The sequence below is a fragment of the Topomyia yanbarensis genome, chromosome 3 (assembly GCF_030247195.1).
Source record: "Topomyia yanbarensis strain Yona2022 chromosome 3, ASM3024719v1, whole genome shotgun sequence".
Lineage (NCBI taxonomy): Eukaryota > Metazoa > Arthropoda > Insecta > Diptera > Culicidae > Topomyia > Topomyia yanbarensis.
In genome coordinates this window covers 65,020,933-65,044,287 of record NC_080672.1, presented here as the reverse complement: position 1 = coordinate 65,044,287, position 23,355 = coordinate 65,020,933, and the positions used below count along the sequence as shown (strand labels likewise).

The 23,355-nt window shown below is 40.5% G+C and overlaps 1 protein-coding gene and 1 long non-coding RNA gene across 3 annotated transcripts; both read right to left on the bottom strand.

The window, feature by feature from the left end:
- Positions 1-13,323: 13,323 nt before the first annotated feature.
- Positions 13,324-15,243, bottom strand: LOC131690677 (uncharacterized). Of its 2 annotated transcripts, XR_009305622.1 has the most exons (5): positions 15,075-15,243; positions 14,662-14,751; positions 14,329-14,582; positions 14,104-14,235; positions 13,324-14,033 (listed from the first exon to the last, which is right to left on the bottom strand). It is a non-coding gene; the product is annotated as an uncharacterized LOC131690677 (long non-coding RNA). The 2 variants fall into 2 exon arrangements; XR_009305621.1 differs by having other exon boundaries at positions 14,662-15,236.
- Positions 15,244-19,163: 3,920 nt separating this feature from the next.
- Positions 19,164-21,809, bottom strand: LOC131691707 (mitochondrial uncoupling protein Bmcp). The gene is made up of 6 exons (XM_058978315.1): positions 21,501-21,809; positions 21,223-21,370; positions 20,865-21,162; positions 20,687-20,805; positions 20,563-20,623; positions 19,164-20,397 (listed from the first exon to the last, which is right to left on the bottom strand). Exons 1-6 carry the CDS (start codon positions 21,565-21,567, stop codon positions 20,119-20,121), a joined length of 972 nt encoding a protein of 323 aa, XP_058834298.1. The 5' UTR covers positions 21,568-21,809; the 3' UTR covers positions 19,164-20,118.
- Between the last annotated feature and the right edge of the window lie 1,546 nt (positions 21,810-23,355).

The window sequence follows — 23,355 nt, the reverse complement described above, 5'->3', positions numbered from 1 at the left end:
AGTTTTCATATTCTTGCGGTCATCCGATCCTGCGCTGCGCAACGATCCGTGGAAGGCAGACCGGGCGCGATGAATGGGGGTTTCCCGGGATTTGGGTATCCGAACCGCGGTACGCACAATCAGTTTTTTTAGCGTCGTGAAACAGTTTAACGTTATTCGTTAAAAACCTATCGGAAATGTTCAAGTTTTGTATAGAAAAAGAAAAACTTTACTTAATCGTTAAACATTTGCGTATTTTAGTGAATTAGTTCATCCTAGTGAAATAAAATAGTGAAAAGTACTTACTGTGATCACTCTAACAAAGTATGTATAAAAATCTAATTTCAATTACTCTAATTCGAAGTACGGAAATCGGTTGAACAAAATTTCTGTAAATATAGGCTACTCGAAATTTGCCCAAATCAACAAACTTTGTTAGTTTCCTTTTTCGCTGTGGCAAAGAATGTACAATTTCAAAATATGCGATAGTAATTTTTAATTCGAGCCTCCATATCGATTTTGCGAGTACGCGTAGACTAAGCACGAATGAAAGAAAGAAGAAAAGCGATTTTATAGCAGTTAAGCAAAAGTCGCAGCAAATCCATAATAATATGCTGGTAATAACCGTAAAAAAGAAGAAAAAAATAAAAGCTAAAGGGTCCAATCCTGCCTCTACCGCGGTCGAAGAATAATCAGATTTAGAAGGGAAATGATTTGTAGAAAGTATTTTACCTTTCCTAAATAAATTCTCTTTTTTCGGTCGTGTAAATAACAAGCATTTCCAGAACAATTCACTTAAAGTTTGTTCAAAACTTAACCGAAACGGTTGATGGCTTTAACTGTAGAACCACATCGAACATTAACTGCACCAGCACGACTTCTCCTCCTTCTCCTCCAATTCCGAACAATCAACGTGGAAACATGAAAAATAGACCAATGAAAGTACAGAATTTACATATCCCCGTATAATATAAAACAAATAAAATAAATCAGTTGGGAACCAAATAAAGCTTCTTCTTCCACTTCCTACAAAATGGTACTTACAACGGGAATTGAATGGTTTCCTATAAAAAAAAAGATTAACTCTATATATTATAAATAAGACCACACCGACCATGATTCGAAAATACATAGTTTAAATTTAATCAACCAGAAATTCGAATGCAAATTGGTGATCTAAGCAAACTAGAATAGAAAAAAAGAATAACCATCAATGGAAAAACAAACAAGAGATGAACATTATAAAACTCACACAGCGTGTAGGTACTGTATGTCAAACTATACCGTAGGGGCCTCTATTTTTAAAGTGTGCGGTTGCAAAAACAAGGAAACCGGAAAAAAAGTCTACGAATTCATTTATTTTTCATAAAGTTTATTCTAGTCTAATGGTTGGGAATGGTTTTGAAACAGGTTTTAATATTTGATAAAGAAAAAAAACACACATACACACGTTTGCTTAATGTTAAAAACTCATATGAACAAATTTCAAACAATTCCAAAACATTTAAAAAAATATTAAAGTGTGTTAAATTTGAAGGGAGACCTAGGGGCAGATCACTCTAGAAATGTATAACAAATTTGCATCAAATTAGAAAAAAATGCATTTAATTTCCATTTTTGCATCAACTTTGCACTCCCTCGCAGAAAAGTTTGTTTAACAAACGTCCTATGCTGATTCACTTTGTTCGACGTTTTGTTGAATGTAGGGCTATTTTTTGTAGGGTTTGACATCTTACACGCAACGCAAAATATATTGCACGCAACGCAAAATACATTATGAGTTCGCAGTAGATTGTGCGCCTCACTTCAGCACCAGAAGCATTTCTCCCGTGTTGGTGCGTCTCACGCTACGCACATCTTGCCCAAGGGCCGAAAGGCTTTCGGCCGCCTTCATCGACTATAGGACATCGGCGTATTTGTCCTTGTCGGTTTTTAACCACAAGGCCTCGCCTCTGTCCTTGGCCTTCTTCGCAGGCCGCGGTACCTCCGGTGTCGGTGCCGGCTTCTTCTTAGTGACCAGCGTCCAGGGGTTTGGGCCCCCCTGCCCCGGTCGCGCCGGGTTGCTGGTACCAACGCTCTGCTCAGCGAGGTCACTCTCGCCCTCGCTTACCTCGGCCAGACGGTGTTTGGCCTTAACGGTTGCACGGTTGTCGGTTTTTGCACCCTCGCCTGGCGACTTCCTAGGGCGCTTCGCGTTCGACGCCGTCTTGCGATTGCCCTTGCCCTTGCCTTTTCCCTTCGAGAGGAACTCGTCCGCCGCTTCGAGCGACGTGGCTGCTCCGTAGAAGGTGAAGGCCACTGTCTGAGTGCCCGTATCGACCTTCTCTTTTCCCTCCCTCTTGGAGGCCACTGTCTGGGTTTCTCTGTCGGACTTCTCCCGACATTCCACCATCTTGGCATAAGCCTGCTATTTCTGTCTTGCGACACGAACAGTTTTTCGGAGTTCCAGGAGACTCTGTTTTAACTCCTTGCTTATGTTTTGCTTTGCGCTATTGTACTCGATTATTGAATCGAGCTGCTCCACCACTTTGCGCATCGCAGATAGTGGCCCGTCCGGTGCGTTGGTAGGGCTATTTCCTACCGCTGCTGGGGGGGGGGGGTCACTGGTGCTTTCAGATGCAGCACTCATCGCTCCTCTACTCTCCTCACGGGGGGGGGGGAGACCTCGCCAAACCACCTCTAGCAAAGGGGTTTGGCACCTCCGACTGTTTATTGTTTTTGTTCTCCGTGTTTGTACCCACGAGTAGCGCGAGAATAAATGTCCGCCACGCCAGAGCTCCGCATTAACGTGGTAAGGGACGCTTACTGTGGGGGTTGCCCAGGTACCCCACAGGCTCCGTTAACGATCGAGCATATCACTCATCCCTCGGCACGGGTCGCTTCACGCCTTGGAATTGGGGTTATGACCTGTTAGCAGAGTGTAGTTGTGTGAGAAAACCGGGTAGGGTCTTCACCACACTTCAACGAACCTGTAAAAGGGTTTTCTTTCATAAATCATAAATAATACCGCAACCCAGAAACAGTTCAAATAATATGCCTTTCGCATTCTTTATTTGACCATTCTTTAGTATCGGTATGATCGACTCAAAGTACCTTCGAGTTTAGAGTTACATTACATTGTATGAGTCGCCTATGTCTTTATTCTACTCCCTAGTTCGACAGCGATGGATACTCATCACTTTACTACCTTCCCTACTCAGAGCGTCGGCATCGTCCGAACTAATGGCTAAAGCTTTCTCTCTCGCAATATTGCTCTCTTGTGGTATCCCGAGTGTACAGGTGTACAGAATAAACATAGTAATGATGAATTGATATTACATACCGAAAATTGATTTTCCAACACTTCCTCTCAATTTATCATTCCTAAACTGCTAACTAATTTGCAAAATCGAGTTTTATATAATGGTTTAGTAAACAAATCTGCAATCTGATCTTCACTTTTAATGTATTCCAGTATCATTTTCTTCTCTTTAATCAGATTTCTCATATACATATATTTAATATCGATGTGTTTGCTTCTTTGATGTTCTCTTGGCTCTCCTGCTATTCTAATACAGGGTATGTTGTCCTCGTATATAGTGAACGGGACAAATTGTATCCCAACTTCACGCAATATACCCGACATCCATACACCTTCTTTAGAAGCATAGCAAAGCGAAACCAACTCAGCCTCTGTAGACGAAAGTGTCACGAGCTGTTGCCTCTTGCTGCTCCAGGACACGATGTTTCCGTACACCGTAAAAGCATATCCCGAATTAGACCGACGTTCCTCAACGTCATTCGCGAAGTCAGCATCCGCATAACCCTTAAGTGGCACGTCGTCTTTATCTTGATGATATAGCAAACGAAAAGATATCGTCCCTTTAAGGTATCGAAGAATCCTCTTCAACCCAATCCAGTGTTCCTCACTTGGACAGCTCTGAAATTGACTCAAAATATTTACAGCAATTGTTATATCAGGTCTAGACATCAGGGATAAATACTGCAAACAACCCAGAAGTTCCTTATACGGTTCATTAGTTAAGTTTCCTGATTTCACCCATTTACAATTTGCATCCATAGGGGTGGCAACTGGTTTACAATCTGTCATTCCAAATCTGTTCAATATTTTGGCAATGTAAGTCGATTGAAATAATTCTAATGATCCCTTTTCAATATTTCGTGTACATTCCAGCCCTAAGAAAGTTTTCAACTGTCCCAAATCCTTCATTTTAAATATTTTAGAAAGATTGTTTTTAATCCAATGGACATTCTCGGTATTACATCCAAAAATAAGAATATCGTCAACGTATAATACAATGAATAACCCTTTTTCAAAACAAGCATACAGGCAAGTATCACTGTTCAGCTGTTTGAAACCCAACTTAGAAATAGTTTCAGTGAAATGATGATTCCAACTTCTACCCGCTTGTTTTAAACCATACAAACTCTTGTTTAGTTTGCAAATTCTTGTATTTTCATTCTTGGTTCGAGGTAAATTCATAAATATTTCTTCTTCCAAATTCCCATATAGGAAGGCAGTTTTTACGTCCATTTGATGAATTAACCACTTTTTCTTCACAGCAATTGCCAGCATAGTCCTAACCGTGGTCATTTTCGCAACTGGCGCAAAGGTTTCCGAATAATCTAACCCTGGCCTCTGTGAGCAACCTTTGGCAACAAGTCGAGCTTTGTACCGTGGTAAACCACCTTCATTTTTGATGCCGAACACCCACATGGAATTGATAGTTTTTCTTCCCTTAGGAAGCCCACTAACCAATGTCCACGTGTTGTTATCATCCAAAGCCATAAGCTCTTCATTCATTGCTTGTTCCCACTTGTGCCAATCGTCGCGTTGCATTAATTCATCAATTCGTTGTGGTACCTCTTCAGAATTATGAGACATAACAAAACTAGTTTCAAAATTATTCAGCCATGCTGGGGTTCTCGTGTTTCTTTGACTTCGGCGTCTCTCATCAATAGCTATATCTTCGAGGTCATTAGAAACATTCTCGGTGTCCACAAATTCATCTTCACTATCAGAAGCATTAGCTGATTCAATCTGAGGGTCTATTAATTCTTGTTCATTTTCTATTTCGCATTCTGTTAAAATTTCTTTCTCGTGAAATTCAACTTGCTTGCGTTCCTCGTCAATAAAACTTCGGAAATAGAAATTATTTTCATCGAATTTTACGTCTCGTGAAATTATTATTTTCCCTTCGTCTTCGTCCCATAGTCTATATCCATTTGGTGCGTACCCAACCATAGTAAGAACTTTACTTCGTTTGTCTAATTTCGTCCGATGTTCTTTATTAACGTGTGCATAAGCTAAACAACCAAATACTTTGAGCTTACTTACATCGGGCTTACTTCCAAACCACATTTCATACGGTGTTTTCAACACCTTCAACGCACTTGTTGGACTACGATTTAGTGTATAGCATGAAGCATATAATGCTTCCCCCCACAAACTCATTGGTGCATTACTTTCATGTAAAATGGTTCTTACTTTTTCCATTAGGCTTCGGTTCATTCTCTCGCTTACCCCATTTTGTTGAGGTGTATACGGAGCGGTAGGTATCATTTGTATTCCTCTTCCTCGACAGAAGGCCAAAAATTCTTTACCATAATACTCGCCTCCGTTATCAGACCTCAGTTTAGAAATACGAAGAGAGAAATGAGAATTAGCAATAGCCTCAAATTCTTTAAATTTTTCAAGAACTTCACTTTTTTGACTCAACAAGTAGACCATGACAAAATGTGTGAAATCATCTGTGAAAGTAACAAAATACCTGTAACCATCATGTGTCACTTCAGGCAATTTACCACAAACATCGGAATGAACTAGTTCTAATGGCCTTGATGATCGTATTCTTGGATCAATGTTAAATTTTTCTCGCGTTTGTTTCCCAAAAATGCATGAATTGCATCCAAACGGGCTCGCAATCATGGAAGATGGTACTAGATTCAACCTCTCAACCATATTGTCTCTTACCAGTCTGGATAAACTTTGCATTCCCAAGTGTCCAAAACGAGCATGCCATAATTCAGTTTCATTCAATCCTTTACCTGTTAATGCTTTACCAATATTTTGAACTAAAAACAGTTCCAAAATATAGAGACCATTTACCTTTTTACCTGTGATAATAACATGACCTGTCTCATCAAGTATTTCCACCATATCATTCCTGAAAACAACTGATTTTCCAGTAGATTCAATACGAGAAACTGATAGGAGATTTGAGCTTAATTCCGGAATGAAAAGCACGTCGTAAATATCAACCTTACGCATTTTATTGGTCCTCAAACAACAGTTTCCCTGTCTCTTACCAATGATACCGGTACCAGTTTTAGCGGTATCAATTTTTAGTTCCTGGCAGTCCCACATCTCGTTGAACGCTCTTATGTCTTTAAACATATGTTGAGTAGCGCCGGAATCCATCACCACTGGAATAAACGTTGTCGATTGAACGGGAAATTTTCGTGAGTCCATACAGAAAACTCGAGAGTCCTGCACAAAATCGTCGTTCAGCCTTTTTAATGGCACTCGTACCATGAAGCTACCATTCTGACGTGTGACTAACGCTACATCCCGATGCTTTCCATCCGCGTGCATCTCTACCTGAGGCTTATCCTGCTGCTTTTTATTCCTCCACTGTCGACAAAAACGTTGTTTGTGGCCTGGCTTACCACAATGGAAGCAAACAAGTTGTTTCTTCTGTGGTTTTTGCGTTGGCTGCTTGCCGTTCCCAACCATCGCCACTTGTCGATCGAAATTTTGTCCGCTCGCACCAGAATTCTCCGCGTCCAGAAAAATGCGTCTTATCTGATCAAGCGACATCTTTTCTATGTCGTCCTTTCTCACAACCGACAACGCTCCGAGAATATGTTGATATCTCTCCGGTATGGCAACCAGTAGTGTATTTAACTGCTCAATACTGGTAACAGTTTCTCCCATACACTCAAGTTGTCGAACAATCTCTTCGTGAGAAGCAAAAAGCTCTTTGAGAGATTTAAATCTCTGCGTCTTGAGCGTGTACAATCTTGTTCGCAGCCCAAGCATGGCTACCGCACCTTGCTTCTGGTAAACTTGATCCAACCGAGTCATGATTTCTCTTGCATATTTACAATGCAGCACATGCCCCATCGGTTCATCATCTAGTGCCAGCCAAAGCTCATTAACAGCAGCGTCGTCATCTTTCAGACGTTTTGCCAGTTTCTCTTTCCTTTCAGCTTCCTGTTCGGCTGAAGCCCCTACTGCCGCTTCAAAATATTCTTCTTCCTCGGGAGTTTTCTCGAGGGCATGCAACAAACCTTCATGCTTGAAGTGTTGCTCCATCCTCTTTCGCCAAAGAGGGAAAGATTTTTCGTCTCCTTTGAATACCGAAACGATTACTCTTTTCAATCGGTTGTCCATAATTGGGTCATTAAATGAGAAAAAAAAGTCGTTTTTTATTACTTACATAGATAAAGCTGATTTTCGTGATTGCAACAATGTTTTTATCCAACTCAGGAAACGTGAAAATAATATTAAAATTTAAAATAAAGAAATATGTTGACAGTCTGGATTTGACACTATAGGAAGGATTTGACATATCGAATTTCACGACAAATGATGCCCTGTCAGAAAAAATTAGGGCATGTTTTCTCGGTTTTCCCGGAGGGTTATTTTGATTTGACATGAACACCATCCATTGCATATAGTTTTTTTCATTTTGGGTGTTGTCCTGATAGGCCAGATGTAAACAACCGCAGTTTTCCTATGTATGGTTGCCAAGTTTACATAAGACTTATTTTAAAAAACAAAAAAATCGTTTTTACATATTACAACGAAATTTTTTTTGAAATAATGTTTTATTATGTATATTGGACCTAAAATTTATCGAATGGAACGGAAAACTATATATAGCTTAATGACCCAATTGAAGATATGTCAATACCTGGAAACCTTACAAATGTTAGAAATTAAATAATTTCCCCTTCTTTCAACATAGAGCACTAGCTGTGTAGACAATATTCGGAGCTTTGCCCCACAGACAAAACAGATCTCTGTCTGAGCAAATGCAACGAAAAGTCACTCCACAAAAAGCCTCTGAACCCAACAAAAATAATCGAGAATAATTGTTCCGCAGAAAGGGTGGTCTCCGCCTGAACAATTCTCAATTCTTCCAAAGCAATTATCTGTTAGGACAATTTACTCTGGGCCCATAACCTGTTAGCAGAGTGTAGTTGTGTGAGAAAACCGGGTAGGGTCTTCACCACACTTCAACGAACCTGTAAAAGGGTTTTCTTTCATAAATCATAAATAATACCGCAACCCAGAAACAGTTCAAATAATATGCCTTTCGCATTCTTTATTTGACCATTCTTTAGTATCGGTATGATCGACTCAAAGTACCTTCGAGTTTAGAGTTACATTACATTGTATGAGTCGCCTATGTCTTTATTCTACTCCCTAGTTCGACAGCGATGGATACTCATCACTTTACTACCTTCCCTACTCAGAGCGTCGGCATCGTCCGAACTAATGGCTAAAGCTTTCTCTCTCGCAATATTGCTCTCTTGTGGTATCCCGAGTGTACAGGTGTACAGAATAAACATAGTAATGATGAATTGATATTACATACCGAAAATTGATTTTCCAACATGACCTACCTTGCTTTACGTGGTGGATTTGACTACAGACACTTTATATAACAGACTAGCGGTGTGAAAAACAGTAAAACTAGCAACCATAAATGTAAAGTGGCACCATGGAAGCTCCCATAACCCACAGTCTATAGAGAACAGTTGCGCAAAGAGTGAAGTCAAAAAAGCCTACCTATCGAGCACAATTGGAATCCATCTCTGATACCTCTGCAGCAAAGTTGGATTCTAATTTTGCTCGATAGGTAGACTTTTTTCGGCTTCACTTTCTGCACGCTCTTTGAGTACCTTTATACTAGGGCCTTTACCATAACCTTCCGTGGGAGTTCGAACCGGTTTCGGACTAGTTTGACTGGGTAGAGGAATAACCGCTGTCAATTCTGTCGAACTCAGCCACAAAAAACATGACGACAGTAGCGCACCTGGTTTGGATATCCCAACTACCTTCGAAACGGTTAGAGATTTTACACAAGTTGAATGCTGAAGATGGACGTCTGTTCTCTGTGGTGTTGGTTCGAAATAACACTGACAAATAATCATTGTTCCAATTTTGACAGTGGTGTCACTCTTCTTCCCGGTCGAATCATTCGGAACTTGATTCGGAATCCTGAATGGAGTCAGTATGGATTTCAACTCAAATGCAACGACCGATTCTGAAACCGATTGACTTGGAATCGGTTGTTGCATTTGAGTTGGAATCCATACTGACTCCATTCATAAATCCGAACCGGTTCCGGAATAAGCTTAGCTGAGTTATAGGCACTCAGAGTCAAACCATTTCGGAACCGGTTCGGACTTCTGAGTGGATTCAGTATGAATTCCAGCTCAAATGCATCAACCGATTGAGTCAGAATCGGTTGTTATCTTTAAGCGCAGAAAACAGACATCCATAATCGAACAAATATTTTAATAAAACGAGTGTAAATATTTGAATTTGTATACGATAAAGCACTAGCGCAGCCACACCAACTTAACCCAACTATCCATCAAACCCATTCTGGGACCGGTTCGAATTTCTGAATGGATTCCGTATGGAATCTCTCAAAGAAAATATCCGATTCAGAATCAATCGGTTGGTGCATTTGAACTGGAATCCATACCACAGATAACAGACGTTCAGGCTCGATTTGAATCGTGTGTAAATACCCGCTACTGAAATTCCGAATAAATCAGACGTCTGAAACACGTTTGGCAAACGTTTGTAGATGGCGCAGTGATCGATACAATGCAAGTAGAGTGCAGCTGTCAAACGCATGTAGCAAACAGTTGCGCAGATGGCAATAGTGAAACACGGATTTCCAACGATTATCAATTTGAAAGTTTACACAGGTTTTTGAAGAAATTTTGTTCTAGCCCAAACATCTGTTATCTGTGTCCATACTGAATCCACCCTCTAAGAACGGTTGGTTTCAAAATCGTCCAATGAAGGACGTTCTTCCCAGTAAAGCTCAGCCGGAATTGAACTGGAATTCTGGCTGGTTCCAGTTCGTACACGGGCTCCAGTGACACAACCGATTCTAACTAGAATCGGTTGTGTCACTGGAGCCGGAATACGAACTGGAACCAGCTAGAATTCCGGTTCATTTCCGGCTGAGCTTAACTGGGTTAGAGGGCACTCAGAAGTCTGAACCGGTTCCGGAATGGTTTGGATGTGTAGAGGTACCCAGTAAAGCTCAGCCGGAATTGAACTGGAATTCTGGCTGGTTCCAGTTCGTACACGGACTCCAGTGACACAACCGATTCTAACTAGAATCGGTTGTGTCACTGGAGCCGGAATGCGAACTGGAACCAGCCAGAATTCCGGTTCATTTCCGGCTGAGCTTAACTGGGTATAACCGGTGTCAATTCAGTCGAACTCAGCCACTAAAAAACTTTATGACAGTAGCGCGCCTGGTGGAGATATCCCAACCATCTTCGAGAACATTAGGGATTTTTACACAAGTTGAATGCCGAAGATGGACGTCTGTTCTCTATGACCAGAGCATTCTTACACAACTCAATCACTTGGACGATCCTCGGTTCGAATTGTAGATTGGTGTAACTTGAAACCCAAATTATGGAAACACTTTCAAAAACCATTCTGAACCGATACCGTCATCCCTTGCATACATAAGGGGCCGTACACAAATGACGTAGCTTTTTTCTGGCGATTTTCGACCCCTCCCTCCCCCCTCGTAGCATTTGGTCACAAAATTCCAACCTCCCCCTTGTAAATGACGTAGCATATCTCTAACCCCCCCCCCCCCCCCCCCCCGCAACGTGACCGGAAGATGAACAAATTACATATGTTTTTCAATTCTTTTAAATATATGTCCTTACAAAATTTTTGACGACTTTTATCAACATTTTCATTATAACAGCAAATTGCCTACAAAAGAAGCCTATTTCATGACAAATATAGTGTGGATAGTTTTATTTAGAATTTTACGTGTCATAAAGCATGAAGAAAAGTTCATAATCCTGCAGCTGCCAACGATTTTAGGAAGCATAAGCTCAACTAAATTACTAAATTTTCTTTGATTGAATCCGAAAGAAAATTTAATTCAGCTACCAATATACTAGTCTACTAGTTAGCAATATTAGCTAACTAATGTGGAAATTTAAATCCGCATGAAAAATCTATCCTTTTCTTTGCGAGCCTGCCATTCCGCTGAACAGTAAAATTTACAAAATGAAAAACCGCGTGAAAATCAACTTAGGAATGGAGGAACATTAAATTGTTTTCTCTAATTAATGGGTTTTGATGCCCGCCAAAAAATTTAAACTTAATGCTACGTCGCACAACTTCTGACCCTACCCTCCCCCTCGTCACACTTCGTCACAAATTTGGTGTACCCCCCCTACCCCCTAAAATGATACGTCATTTATGCATGACCCCTAAAGACTATTGGAGACTGCAGTAATTGATTCGTGAAACAAAATACGTTCCTTCACTTTAACTTTTGGAAACAGCTTTTTAATTTGTCATTGTAATAATTCTGCAAATTTCACTTCAGTAAACTTCCATAGCACGCCATAATTCTCAATCAATTTCCGGTCAGCAACTTTGTAAATATGCGTACGATATAGTAAAATAAGCTGGAAAACACACTTACACGGGTTTCTATATTCTATACTTAACGAAGGAGAACAGGAAGTAAAACAGTACAGTTTTCAAAAGTCTGCTACACTATGTATATTATGATACAGTATGAACAATGAACATAAACGAATCGAGTGCACTATTCACTGCAAAGTGCGTACCAGCTATCGGTTACAAAGAAAATTGCATGAAAAAGTGCTCCAAAAGAGTAAAAGAAAGCAAATAAAAACATTTGGTGTTATGTTTTACTAATTTTATCGAATATCTCCTTGATCGGGGTTGACACAAACGCTTCGTTGTACTTGAGACAGTAAGCAAAAAATATATATAACTAAAACAATATGAGAGGAAATTCTATTCTAATTATTAAAAAAAAAATCCGACTAGCGACGGCGAAGAAAGAGGACAAAGAAAACACAAGACAAAATGCATACAATTAAAATTATTAACTTAATTAACCTAACAGGAGGAAGAATTATCAGTACAGTAAGCCGAATAGTATGTTTAATGTTTATATTCTGTCTAATTTAACTTTTCAATTTCAAACGATCCAAAGATGAGAATACCAAACTAAACAGAGACATAAAAAAGTTAAAAATAAATTAATTTATTTCTGATCAGCAGCGTAGTTTAATGTGCATTCACCGCTGGAAAGAAAGTTCCTGTGAGAAGCGACACAAGTTGTGTCACACAACAGGTTTCTTGTTCATTACTTTCTCCACAGAGAACAGACATCCATGATCGAACAAAAATATTTAAAAAACGTGTGGTTTGAATTAATATGCGATAATCACTAGCGCCGCCAAACCAACTTATCCCAACTATCCGTCAAATCCATTCCTGAACCGGTTCGAAATCCTGAATGGATTCAGTATGGAATCTTGCTCAATAGAAAACAACCGATTCCGACTCTATCGGTTCATGCATTTGAGCTGGAATTCATACTGGAAGTCCAAACCGGTTCCGGACTAGTTTGACTGGGTAGAGGAATAACCGCTGTCATTTCAGTCGAACTCAGCCACTAAAAAACATAACGACACCCAGTGAGCAAATTTTCTGGCAAAGACCGCTCTGCTAGATTTCTGTAAGTCTTGGTTTGGCAGCCCTGTCAGATTTCTGCGCGTATCCTGTCGGGTTAGTTGAGCTAGGGCGAACTCGGTTTCGCTCGCGTTTTCTGGCAAATTTTGGCAGGAACCGAGCTAAACCCTGGCATAACTCGGATATAAACTGTGCAAAGATCCTGGCAATCCCTGCACGCTAAGATTCAGTAACCTTTTTTCGAGCAAAAAATACCCATCTCGGACTAAAGTTCATCCCATCAAAATTAGGTAAAATGCCCATTACCCAATCAGTGGGTAATATTGAAGGTTCTCAAAAATAGGTAATTTTTACCCAACTTGAGATCCGCTGGTGTTTCTCAAAAATGAGTAATTTTTACCCAACTTGAGATCCTCTGGTGTTTCTCAAAAATGAGTAATTTTTCCGCAAAATTAAGTTCGCGGTGCTTTACTTTATATTAGGTAGTTTTTAACTAAAATTGCTCAATATTATTGAAATTCTCAAATGTATGATAAATTTTAAGAAAAATGGTATGTATTTTATTATTTCTTCAACAAATGTAGTACACAGCATTAACATCACACTAAATTCATTAATATCATTAAATTTAATCACATATCCCTATAAATGTTTTTTGTTAATTTGGCCTGATACTAACACACAGTGAATTTTGGATCTGATTTTGGATCGATACCGTTTAATTGCATGTTGTATTTTTTCTGTACCACTACTCTCCTATTTGACATAATTCGCACATTCTTATGTTAAAGCATTTTTTATTCCTAAAATATTTCGAAAACTGGCATGCGAAAAAGTTAAATAATCAAGCTTTAGCTCCTATCGCAAAACTTGATGATTCATGCTTAACTCAAATTATACGTTACACGAAATAGAATACGTATTATTGTAATTATTAATGCAGCCATTAGAACTTTCGTTTGGAAATGGTAGATATATCAGGGGTATGTCAGCGTCTTGCCACGTGTTAGTATAATCGAAAAAGGATCTGGAAGAAGCCAAGCGTGGTGTCATTGGCATCAGTGGACGTCGCCGATGGTTGGGTGGTAAGCGTGACCGCCTCTCACCCCAGTTGGTCTGGGTTCAATCCCAGTCGAGAAATCTGAGAAAAATCTGAGGTCACAGCATCCTTCGGAAGGGAAGTAAAGCCGTTGGTCCCCGGTCCATGAGTTGATGGGTGGATATCTAGTCCAGATAGTGGGAGTCGTTACCTCTCTGGTGTCGGTGCTTGGCCTCGGAGCGGAAAAAGGCCGACGGAAAATAACCAGAACTAGAAGAAGAAGAATTGGCATCAGTGACAACTTTCTATTGACATCAACTGTTTATCCATGGATATATACCTGCATGTCGTGCTAATCGAACGTATCACCTGATTGCTCATCAGCGGTTAAACTATTTATAATTGACATGTTGTTTCCATGCGTATTCGTCGTGCTTTGATGGCATGATCATCCAGCGCAATTTGGCGTCACCTAAAACAATAAATAAAGCTGTGGGTTATTCGTATACATTTTTATATTTTCAAATCATGTGGTCTTTACTAAATCTATAGAAGGACAGCTTACCCAAATATAGGTTTGCTCTGAATATTCGCGTGCTCGGAGACTAACCAAACAACCGCATAAAACCATATTCATTTTGTGGTCGCATTGTCTGTTTGTGGCGAATTCTAGACAATACCTGTTCTGCAATCCAACTCCGTAATACTTATGGAAGCGTCGCTGAGTCCGTGGCTTACCTTTACGTAGGTATCACATCAAAATTTCCTGTTCTATCCTTAGTACCAGTGAAGATGATCGAGCAAGATGAGTAAAATTACCTATAAGCAACATGATAATCGTTAATATGTAATCTACAAATAGCACCGGGCTTCGCAACGCAGCGCAAAGACAACTTACCCAGTAGACAAAATCAATCTGGTTACTTGTCCCTTCGGAAGTCGCGCAAAGGGCTCACTGAACGAGCTGCCGCTCCATAGTGGTTCTTCCCTAGAAGAAAAGTGAACATAAATATATTTTTCAAAAATCATCAAATCACCACATATTTTTATTAAATTTGGGGCCGCTAGGCTCAACTTTGATATCGAATAGGCCGGAGTAATTCATCTTGCAGAGATAAATTGGCTGTCGATGGCGATTGCCAGTTCGCGTGTGTGACCAGGTTTGTTCGCTAAGGGCTCTAGTATTTGTATGGTAACGTGTTTGACCGCGTGGCGTTTGCATGTTTTATGTTTACAAAATCACGGGAATGCGTGTCGCGGGATGTTGATGGTTGCTGTTTGCAGCTATGTCTCGGCTGGTCAATTCACTACCTTCAGCAGAATTTTACGATACCGGTTCGTTCAACATCCTCTAGTTTCTCTCGTTTGATACGAGACCAATTTCGCATTCACACTTTTTTCACGCAATTAAAAACATTACGGCCGATAGCGGTTTGTTTACTATTTTCAAATTACCCAAAATTGAGGTTCAACTATTTTACACACTCAAGGAGTAATCGCCATTTGCAAAAAAAAATACCTAATTTTAAGTTCGCAGCACTGAAACTAACCGCTGAGGATTTTTTACCCACGTTTTGGGTACCACATTCTTTCCGTGTACCTGGTAGAATTTAGCACGAATCGAGCAAAACATCTGACGAAGATGTGGCAGGAAGCGTGCAGAGATCTTGGCCGTACATTTCTGGCTCGATTCTAGATAAAAGTGAGCAGCATCGGTTGGTTTAACCGCTTCTGTCAGAAACGGTTGTTGCATTTGAGCGAATTCGTTGCCAGAATTCTCGCACAAATCGCGCAAAATGCTCGCAGAAACTCTGCCAGCATCAATTTCGCTTTGCTCAACTTTTGCTAACTTTCTGCTTGCCACGCTGACCGGGCAGTAGCGCACCTGCCCAGTTAAGCTCAGCCGGAAATGAACCGGAATTCCGGCTGGTTCCAGTTCGTATTCCGGCTCCAGTGACACAACCGATTCTAGTTAGAATCGGTTGTGTCACTGGAGCCGGAATACGAACTGGAACCAGCCGGAATTCCGGTTCATTTCCAGCTGAGCTTTACTGGGTGGTTTACTACCAACTACCAGGTCAGCGTGGCAAGCAGAAAGTTAGCAAAAGTTGAGCAAAGCGAAATTGATGCTGGCAGAGTTTCTGCGAGCATTTTGCGCGATTTGTGCGAGAATTCTGACAACGAATTCGCTCAAATGCAACAACCGTTTCTGACAGAAGCGGTTAAACCAACCGATGCTGCTCACTTTTATCCAGAATCTAGCCAGAAATGTACGGCCAAGATCTCTGCACACTTGCTGCCACATCTTTGTCAGATGTTTTGCTCGATTCGTGCTAAATTCTACCAGGTAGGAATTGCCAGGATCTTTGCACAGTTTATGTCCGAGTTGCCAGGGTGTTGCTCGATTCCTGTCAAAATTTGCCAGAAAACGCGAGCGAAACCGAGTTCGCCCTAGCTCAACTAACCCGACAGGATACGCGCAGAAATCTGACAGGGCTGCCAAACCAAGACTTACAGAAATCTAGCAGAGCGGTCTCTGCCAGAAAATTTGCTCACTGGGTACCTTCGAAAACGTTAGTAATTTTTACACAAGTTAAATTCTGAAGATGGACACCCACTGAGACGTCCAAAAAATTGTTTCAAAATCGTTCCACACGGGTCCAACGATGGACGTTTGTTGAACGGTTATTTGGACGTTGTACAAATTCGTCCAACGAACGTCCTTTATTGGACAATTTTGAAACCAACCGTTCTTAGAGGGCATCTATTCTCTGAGAATATACGTTAAATCACTGAGAACCACAGAGAACAGATATCCATGATCGAACAGAAATATTTAAAAAACATGTGTAAACATTTGAATTAATATACGCTAAACACTAGCGCCGCCACTGCAACCTATCCCAACTATCCGTCAAATCCATTCCGGAACCGGTTCGAAATCCTGAATGGATTCAGTATGGAATCTTGCTCAAAGAAAACAACCGATTCCAATTCTATCGGTTGATGCATTTGAGCTGGAATTTATGCTGGAAGTCCAAACCGGTTCCGGACTAGTTTGACTGGGTTGAGGAATAACCGCTGTCAATTCTGTCAAACTCAGCCACAAAAAAACATGACAGTAGCGCACCTGGTTTCCCTCTAAGAACGGTTGGTTTCAAAAACGTCCAATGAAGGACGTTCGTTGGACCAATTTGGACATCGTCCAAATAACCGTTCAACGCACGTCCATCGCTGGACCCGTGTTGGACGATTTTGAAACAATTTTTTGGACGTCTCAGTGGGTTGGATATCCCAACCAAGGAGTTTTTATTTTCAGGTGATCCGATCCTCAAAAACGCCGATCAGCCATGTTGGTTTTAGCAATGACAGCTAACAACATTGTTTACTAGTTCTCTCCATATGTTTGCTTAGATTTCAGGCGGTAAACAAAGTTGTTCGCTGTCATTTTTCTTCCCCGCAGTATGCTGCACGCTTACCTCACTCCTCACCTAGTTACTGCCAAAGACGAATCACCTTAGAACTCTAAGCACCTTGATCCCAACTACCTTCGAAACCGTTAGAGATTTTACACAAGTTGAATGCTGAAGATGGACGTCTGTTCTCTGTGGTAGAATGTTGTTACAGTACTGCTGATTGATTTTTATGAAGATCTGACATACGGTGTGGAAAAAAACTGCTTTTTTCGTTTGCGAATTTTTTCCCTTGCTCTGTCCAATAGAGTGGGACATGGTTATATGAAAAAAATAAAATTTGGCTCCGAGTAACTTTTTAAGTCCCATTTAGCTCCCAGAAGAACTCTACAAATTTTCAGCTCGATCGGTGAAACTATATTTTTGCGCCCGCGGTTTAAAGTTTACATGGGATTTCGTATGGGGAAATTGTTTTCTGCAAATTAATTCTTCCAAGAGTTGCCCCTTACCTCCTAAAAATAAATAGATGTCTGATTTTTATAGAAAATTTGTCCAGGAAACAAAGTCTAGAAGGCTTCAAAACGATTTGATGCTTGTGGAAAAAGTTATTAAACAAAAACCGATTGATGTTTTGAAGATTGATGAAAATTTCACTTTTCATAGCATCACTGCTTCTGACAGTCTAATTATATACAAAAAGTTTCAACTTTCTTTTCTTATGTACAAAAGAAGCCTCAATTTATCCCTCCAAACCTTGCGAAGTGGCCAAATAGTGTAGATAAACGATTTAGACACATTAAGGGAGGATTAAAACAAAATTGCGTATAATTGGACAACCAACAGCAGTGGTGCTAGAGAAAATGAATATTTTATCAATCGTCAGACCATCAATCAGTTTCTGCTTAATAACTTTTTTCTCAAGCGTCATATCGTTTTGTGGTTTTCGAGACTTTGTTTCTTTGTTAAATTTCCTTTAAAAGTCATTTAACGATTTATTTTTAGGAAGTAATGGGCGACTCCTGGAGGAATTATTTTGTAAAAGTTAATTTTCCCATACAAATTCCCATGTAAATTTTAAACAGTGGGCGCGAAAATATAGTTTCACCGATCGAGCTAGGAATTTGCACAGTTGTTCTAGGACCCAAATGGTACCTAAAAAGTTGCTCGGAGCTGGAATCTAATTTTTGTCCCACCCTACTCTCCAACCTTAAGAAATTTTATTTCTTCAGTGAATGTAAACAAGCGCGTTGGTGCCTAGCAACAAGCGTGCGTTCCTGGATTTCACATGTCTGCTCCTTAAGTAAAAGTCCAAAATGGGTATGTTCCATTGGCACTTCTGCGATGTCATCGAAAACGGTATCTGCTATCAAACATCACACTATTGACTGCATAGCAATGTTCATTTATTTGTTCTGAAAATATAAATTGGCAATAACATCTACTTACACGAGTACGTACGGCGGATTGCTAACAGCTACCTATGTTCGTTACTAATTACTTATTTGGTATTATTTTGTATCTTTTAAATAGTTAACTATAAGAATTTAGATTTGCGTTTATTTATACTAATCGTTCGTGAACATTTATCCGTGCAAGCTCTAGAAATTCAAACTTTTGCTCCAATCTAAATTAGTGTATAGCGGTAGCACAGAGAACAGACATCCACCCAGTTACCCGGTCAAACCATTCGGAATTTGATTCGGAATCCTGAATGGAGTCAGTATGGATTCCAAATCAAATGCAACAACCGATTCTGAGTCGGAATCGGTTGTTGCATTTGATTTGGAATCCATAATGACTCCATTCAGAAATCCGAACCGGTTCCGGAATGAGTTTAACTGGGTAAACTCATTCCGGAACCGGTTCGGATTTCTGAATGGAGTCATTATGGATTCCAAATCAAATGCAACAACCGATTCCGACTCAGAATCGGTTGTAGCATTTGATTTGGAATCCATAATGACTCCATTCAGGATTCCGAATCAAATTCCGAATGGTTTGACCGGGCATGATCGAACAAAAATATTTAAAAAACGTGTGTAAACATTTGAATTAATATACTAAAAACACTAGCGCCGCCACACCAACCTATCCCAACTATCCGTCAAATCGATTCCGGAACCGATTCGAAATCCTGGATGGATTCTGCATGGAATCTAGCTCAAAGAAAACAACCGATTCCGACTCTATTGGTTGACGCATTTGAGCTGGAATTCATGCTGGAAGTCCGAATCGGTTCCGGACTAGTTTGACTGGGTAGAGGAATAACCGCTGTCAATTCTGTCGCACTCAGCCACAAAAAAACATGACGACAGTAGCGCACCTGGTTTAGATATCCAAACTACCTTCGAAACCGTTAGAGATTTTACACAAGTTGAATGCTGCAGATGGACGTCTGTTCTCTGTGGCGGTAGGATCCCATGTGAAATCGTGTTAAACATTCGAATGTAGCATTTTTTCCATGACGAATAAACCACCCAATAATTTTTATCATCCTCAAAATACGCTTACATTTTATAATGTTATACACTCGGAGATAAATCGGCTGAGCCGACAAACTAAATTGGGAACGAGCTTGGGCACTTTTGTATGAGACAAATAATTATCCTGGCTGCAAATTTATATATTCTAATACAAGTGGTTTAACAACTGCGATACTCTTCGTTAAATGCCAAAGAATTTTTTGCTCTAAAACAGAAATGCATAATTAAAAATGACTTTGGTATAAACGTAGAGAATAATTGATTAATCTTCTAAAAACAAGCAAATGCTATTCATTAACTGTAGGAGATTGAGCACCAAAAACACATTCTCTTGCTTGCTTACTTCGCACACTTTCACTAACATCCAACTCTATTCAAGATTCAATTTTCCTACTTATCATCAACAGTACACATATCAGCGTGTGTTAGTATGCCTGGAAATGTTTCGATTCTAACAATCTAATACATTCGCTTCAGCTGTTCGTAGGTGATGAAGAAGATTATGTTCCACGGTCCCATCCGAACCCAGGTCGGTACGAAACCCTTGTACAATGCCCGAAATCCTTCGTTCCGCACGGTTTGAATAGCACAGTCCAGACTACCAGTGTAAATTTTCCGACTGGCGGTTGCAACCGCCGTGGTGGATCCGGAGATACCTCCGCCTGCTACACCACCCCCGCCGCCAGATCCAAGGTTGTGTACTTGCAATTGGACGCGCCGTTGGTTCATCAAACGAGTCTAAAAAGAAGTAAAAAAATATAATTAAGTCATAATCTTCTTCGGAGCCGGTCCGGCTCGCGCTTCAATTGTATGCAGCTATACGTCATTGATTCGAGCAATAAATAATCTCATAAAGATTTGAAACAATGTATGAGCTTGACGTTATTTGAAAACATTACTTACTCTAATCACGTCAATAGGCGTTGACGCAATGGCACTTCCTAAACTGGCAATAAAACTCGATCTGCAAAAAAATGTGTACTATTTGTCAATAGAACCTATGCAAACATCAGATGCATCAACTCACGTAAAATGATTCGCCACCTGATCTCCGAACGTCTCCATCAAATGCATCTTACAAAAATCGTAAACTGGCAGTTCTACTGCCGCTATCACAGCCGCTCGCTGAGCCGTAGGACCAACCCCCTGTAATCAGCCAAGATACAGTTTTGTACACCTACAGCGGAATATTATTTTTAACATACCCGCCACAGCCCTCGCACCCCCTCGTGCACATAAATCTCCTTGAAGCATCGTACCAAACCAGCATTATTTGTACCCTTCCCGTGTACTTGCATCCGCACCTTCAGCACATCCGTGGGATTGGCAATGGCGCTGGAAACGGCTCCAGCTACCGCCGCACAGCCGGCATTACACCACACATTCTCATTCCCAGCCTTATCCAGCAGCCAACCCTTTTCCGTTGCTACCTTTTTGAGTGTGTAGTAAGTTCCGAACTTAATCGTCCCGTACGTAGCCTGTCGCAGTACGGCTGGCCAAATACTGAAAATATAGGGAGCTAATCAAACACCACAATCACAATCGAATAATTAAATTGCTTACCCTGAATATAACGCCTTTATGCCTTCCTGTTTGGATATTTTAATGAAAGCATCTGTCATACCCCGATATTTAAGCTCCGTAAGCGATTGATCGATTATTTGTCCCTGAATTTGCAGCCTCGTTTTTGTTGTGTCAATAGGGAACGTACCTGTTTTATGTAAAGATGTAAAAATGAATGATCCACCCTTCGATTGCATAAGCATCTCGCTCGGAGACAATTGGTAAATAAAACAATGATGTAAATCACAAGCAAATGATAAGGTTTTACAGCTTATTACCGAATTCTGCCGTAATCGATGCAACACCTCCGTAAACAAAAGGTCGCCAGTCGTGAGCTTCTCCCATTTTTCTTGAGCGAGACTCGGAATGTTTTCCTGTTTGCACTCGAATTGTAAATTTCCAATAGGTTTTTTCGGATAGTCGTATTCTTGAGATTCAAAAAAAAAACACTGCTGATACCGGGAACCTTCCAGCGAAACTAAAAAGAATAATACTTTTTTTCCGAAGGACGCGTTACAACTGTGCCGCCGCTGAAGGTATTTCTTTTGTGTTTATTTGCTGGCTGTTTGAATGACATTTTCCACAGATCGTCATGGTCAGATGATATGACAGATAATAAACGGCGTGTTCACTTCCTTCGCACGTGCGCGCGCGAATTCATTTTATAGCAGGGAAATCCCGGTCAAACCATTCGTAAATTAATTCAAAATCCTGTATACATTCAGTATGGATTCTGGCTCAAATGCATCAACCGATTGAACCGGAATAGGTAGATGCATTTGCGCTAGAATCCATACAGGTTCCATTCCGGATTCCGAATCGGATTCGTAATGAGTTTGACTGGATTATAGCACGTCCCAGTAAAGATCAGCAGGAAAATGAGTCAGAATTCTGGCTGGCTCTAGTTAGTATCCAATGATTAGGATCCAATGATACAACCGATTCCGACTCAATCGGTCGATGTATTTGAGTTAGAATCCATGCTGAATCCACTCCGACCCGGTCAAACCATTCGGAATTTGATTCGGAATCCTGATTGGAGTCAGTATGGATTCCAAATCAAATGCAACAACCGATTCTGAGTCGGAATCGGTTGTTGCATTTGATTTGGAATCCATAAAGATTCCATTCAGAAATCCGAACCAATTCCGGAATGGCGGTTATTCCTTTACCCAGTCAAACTAGTCCGGAACCGGTTCGGACTTCCAGCATGAATTACAGCTCAAATGCATTAACCGATAGAGTCGGAATCGGTTGTTTTCTTTGGGCAAGATTCCATACTGAATCCAGTCAGGATTTCGAACCGGTTCCGGAATGGATTTGACGGATAGTTGGGATAGGTTAGTGTGGCGACGCTAGTGTGTATCGTATATTAATTCAAATGTTTACACACGTTTTTTAAATATTTTTGTTCGATCATGGATGTCTGTTCTCTGTGACTGAACTGTCTGTTTTCTGTGCTTCTAGTTTTATGAACGATCAGCTCTTGTTTAAGTTTAAGTCGTCGACTGACTCTACACTTTTTTGGGAACTAAAAAAAAGCTACTTTTTCACTCAGAACTTCGAAAATTTAATGATTACTCAAGAGCAGGGATACCAGGTATATTTTTCAAATGTTTTCACATTTCATGAAAAAATGTCTATTTGTCTTCACCGACCAGGATTCTGAATCGGTTTTACCTTTTGAGCCAGAATTCTGCCAGAAATTGGACAGACAATCGAAACAAATTTGTCTTTAAAATTAAAAACCCGTCTTCACAACCTTTCAAATGTCTTCAAAATGAAGACATGTCTTCACATATGGCATCGCTGCTCAAGAGATGAGTTAGTTCTACTGGTTCTACTCAAATTAGAACCCATATTATTGGCTCGAATCAAAACTCGTCGAAATGTCAATTGACGATAGGTTCATCCGGAGTGTTCATTTGTGTTTACATTTTGCTAGCGTTGCCAATTTTATTTTGTGTCCACCACCCAATGTGGCTACGCCACATCGCTTTTGCGCGTGCTGTCCGATTTCGCTACCGCTCAGTTAGACTTAAACTAGGGATAGACCCTATGTTTGAGTAAGCGGGCCAAAGGAATGGATCACAAGTTCGCTTGCTTCCGACGGTGGGTCGGTGGAATTCTGGC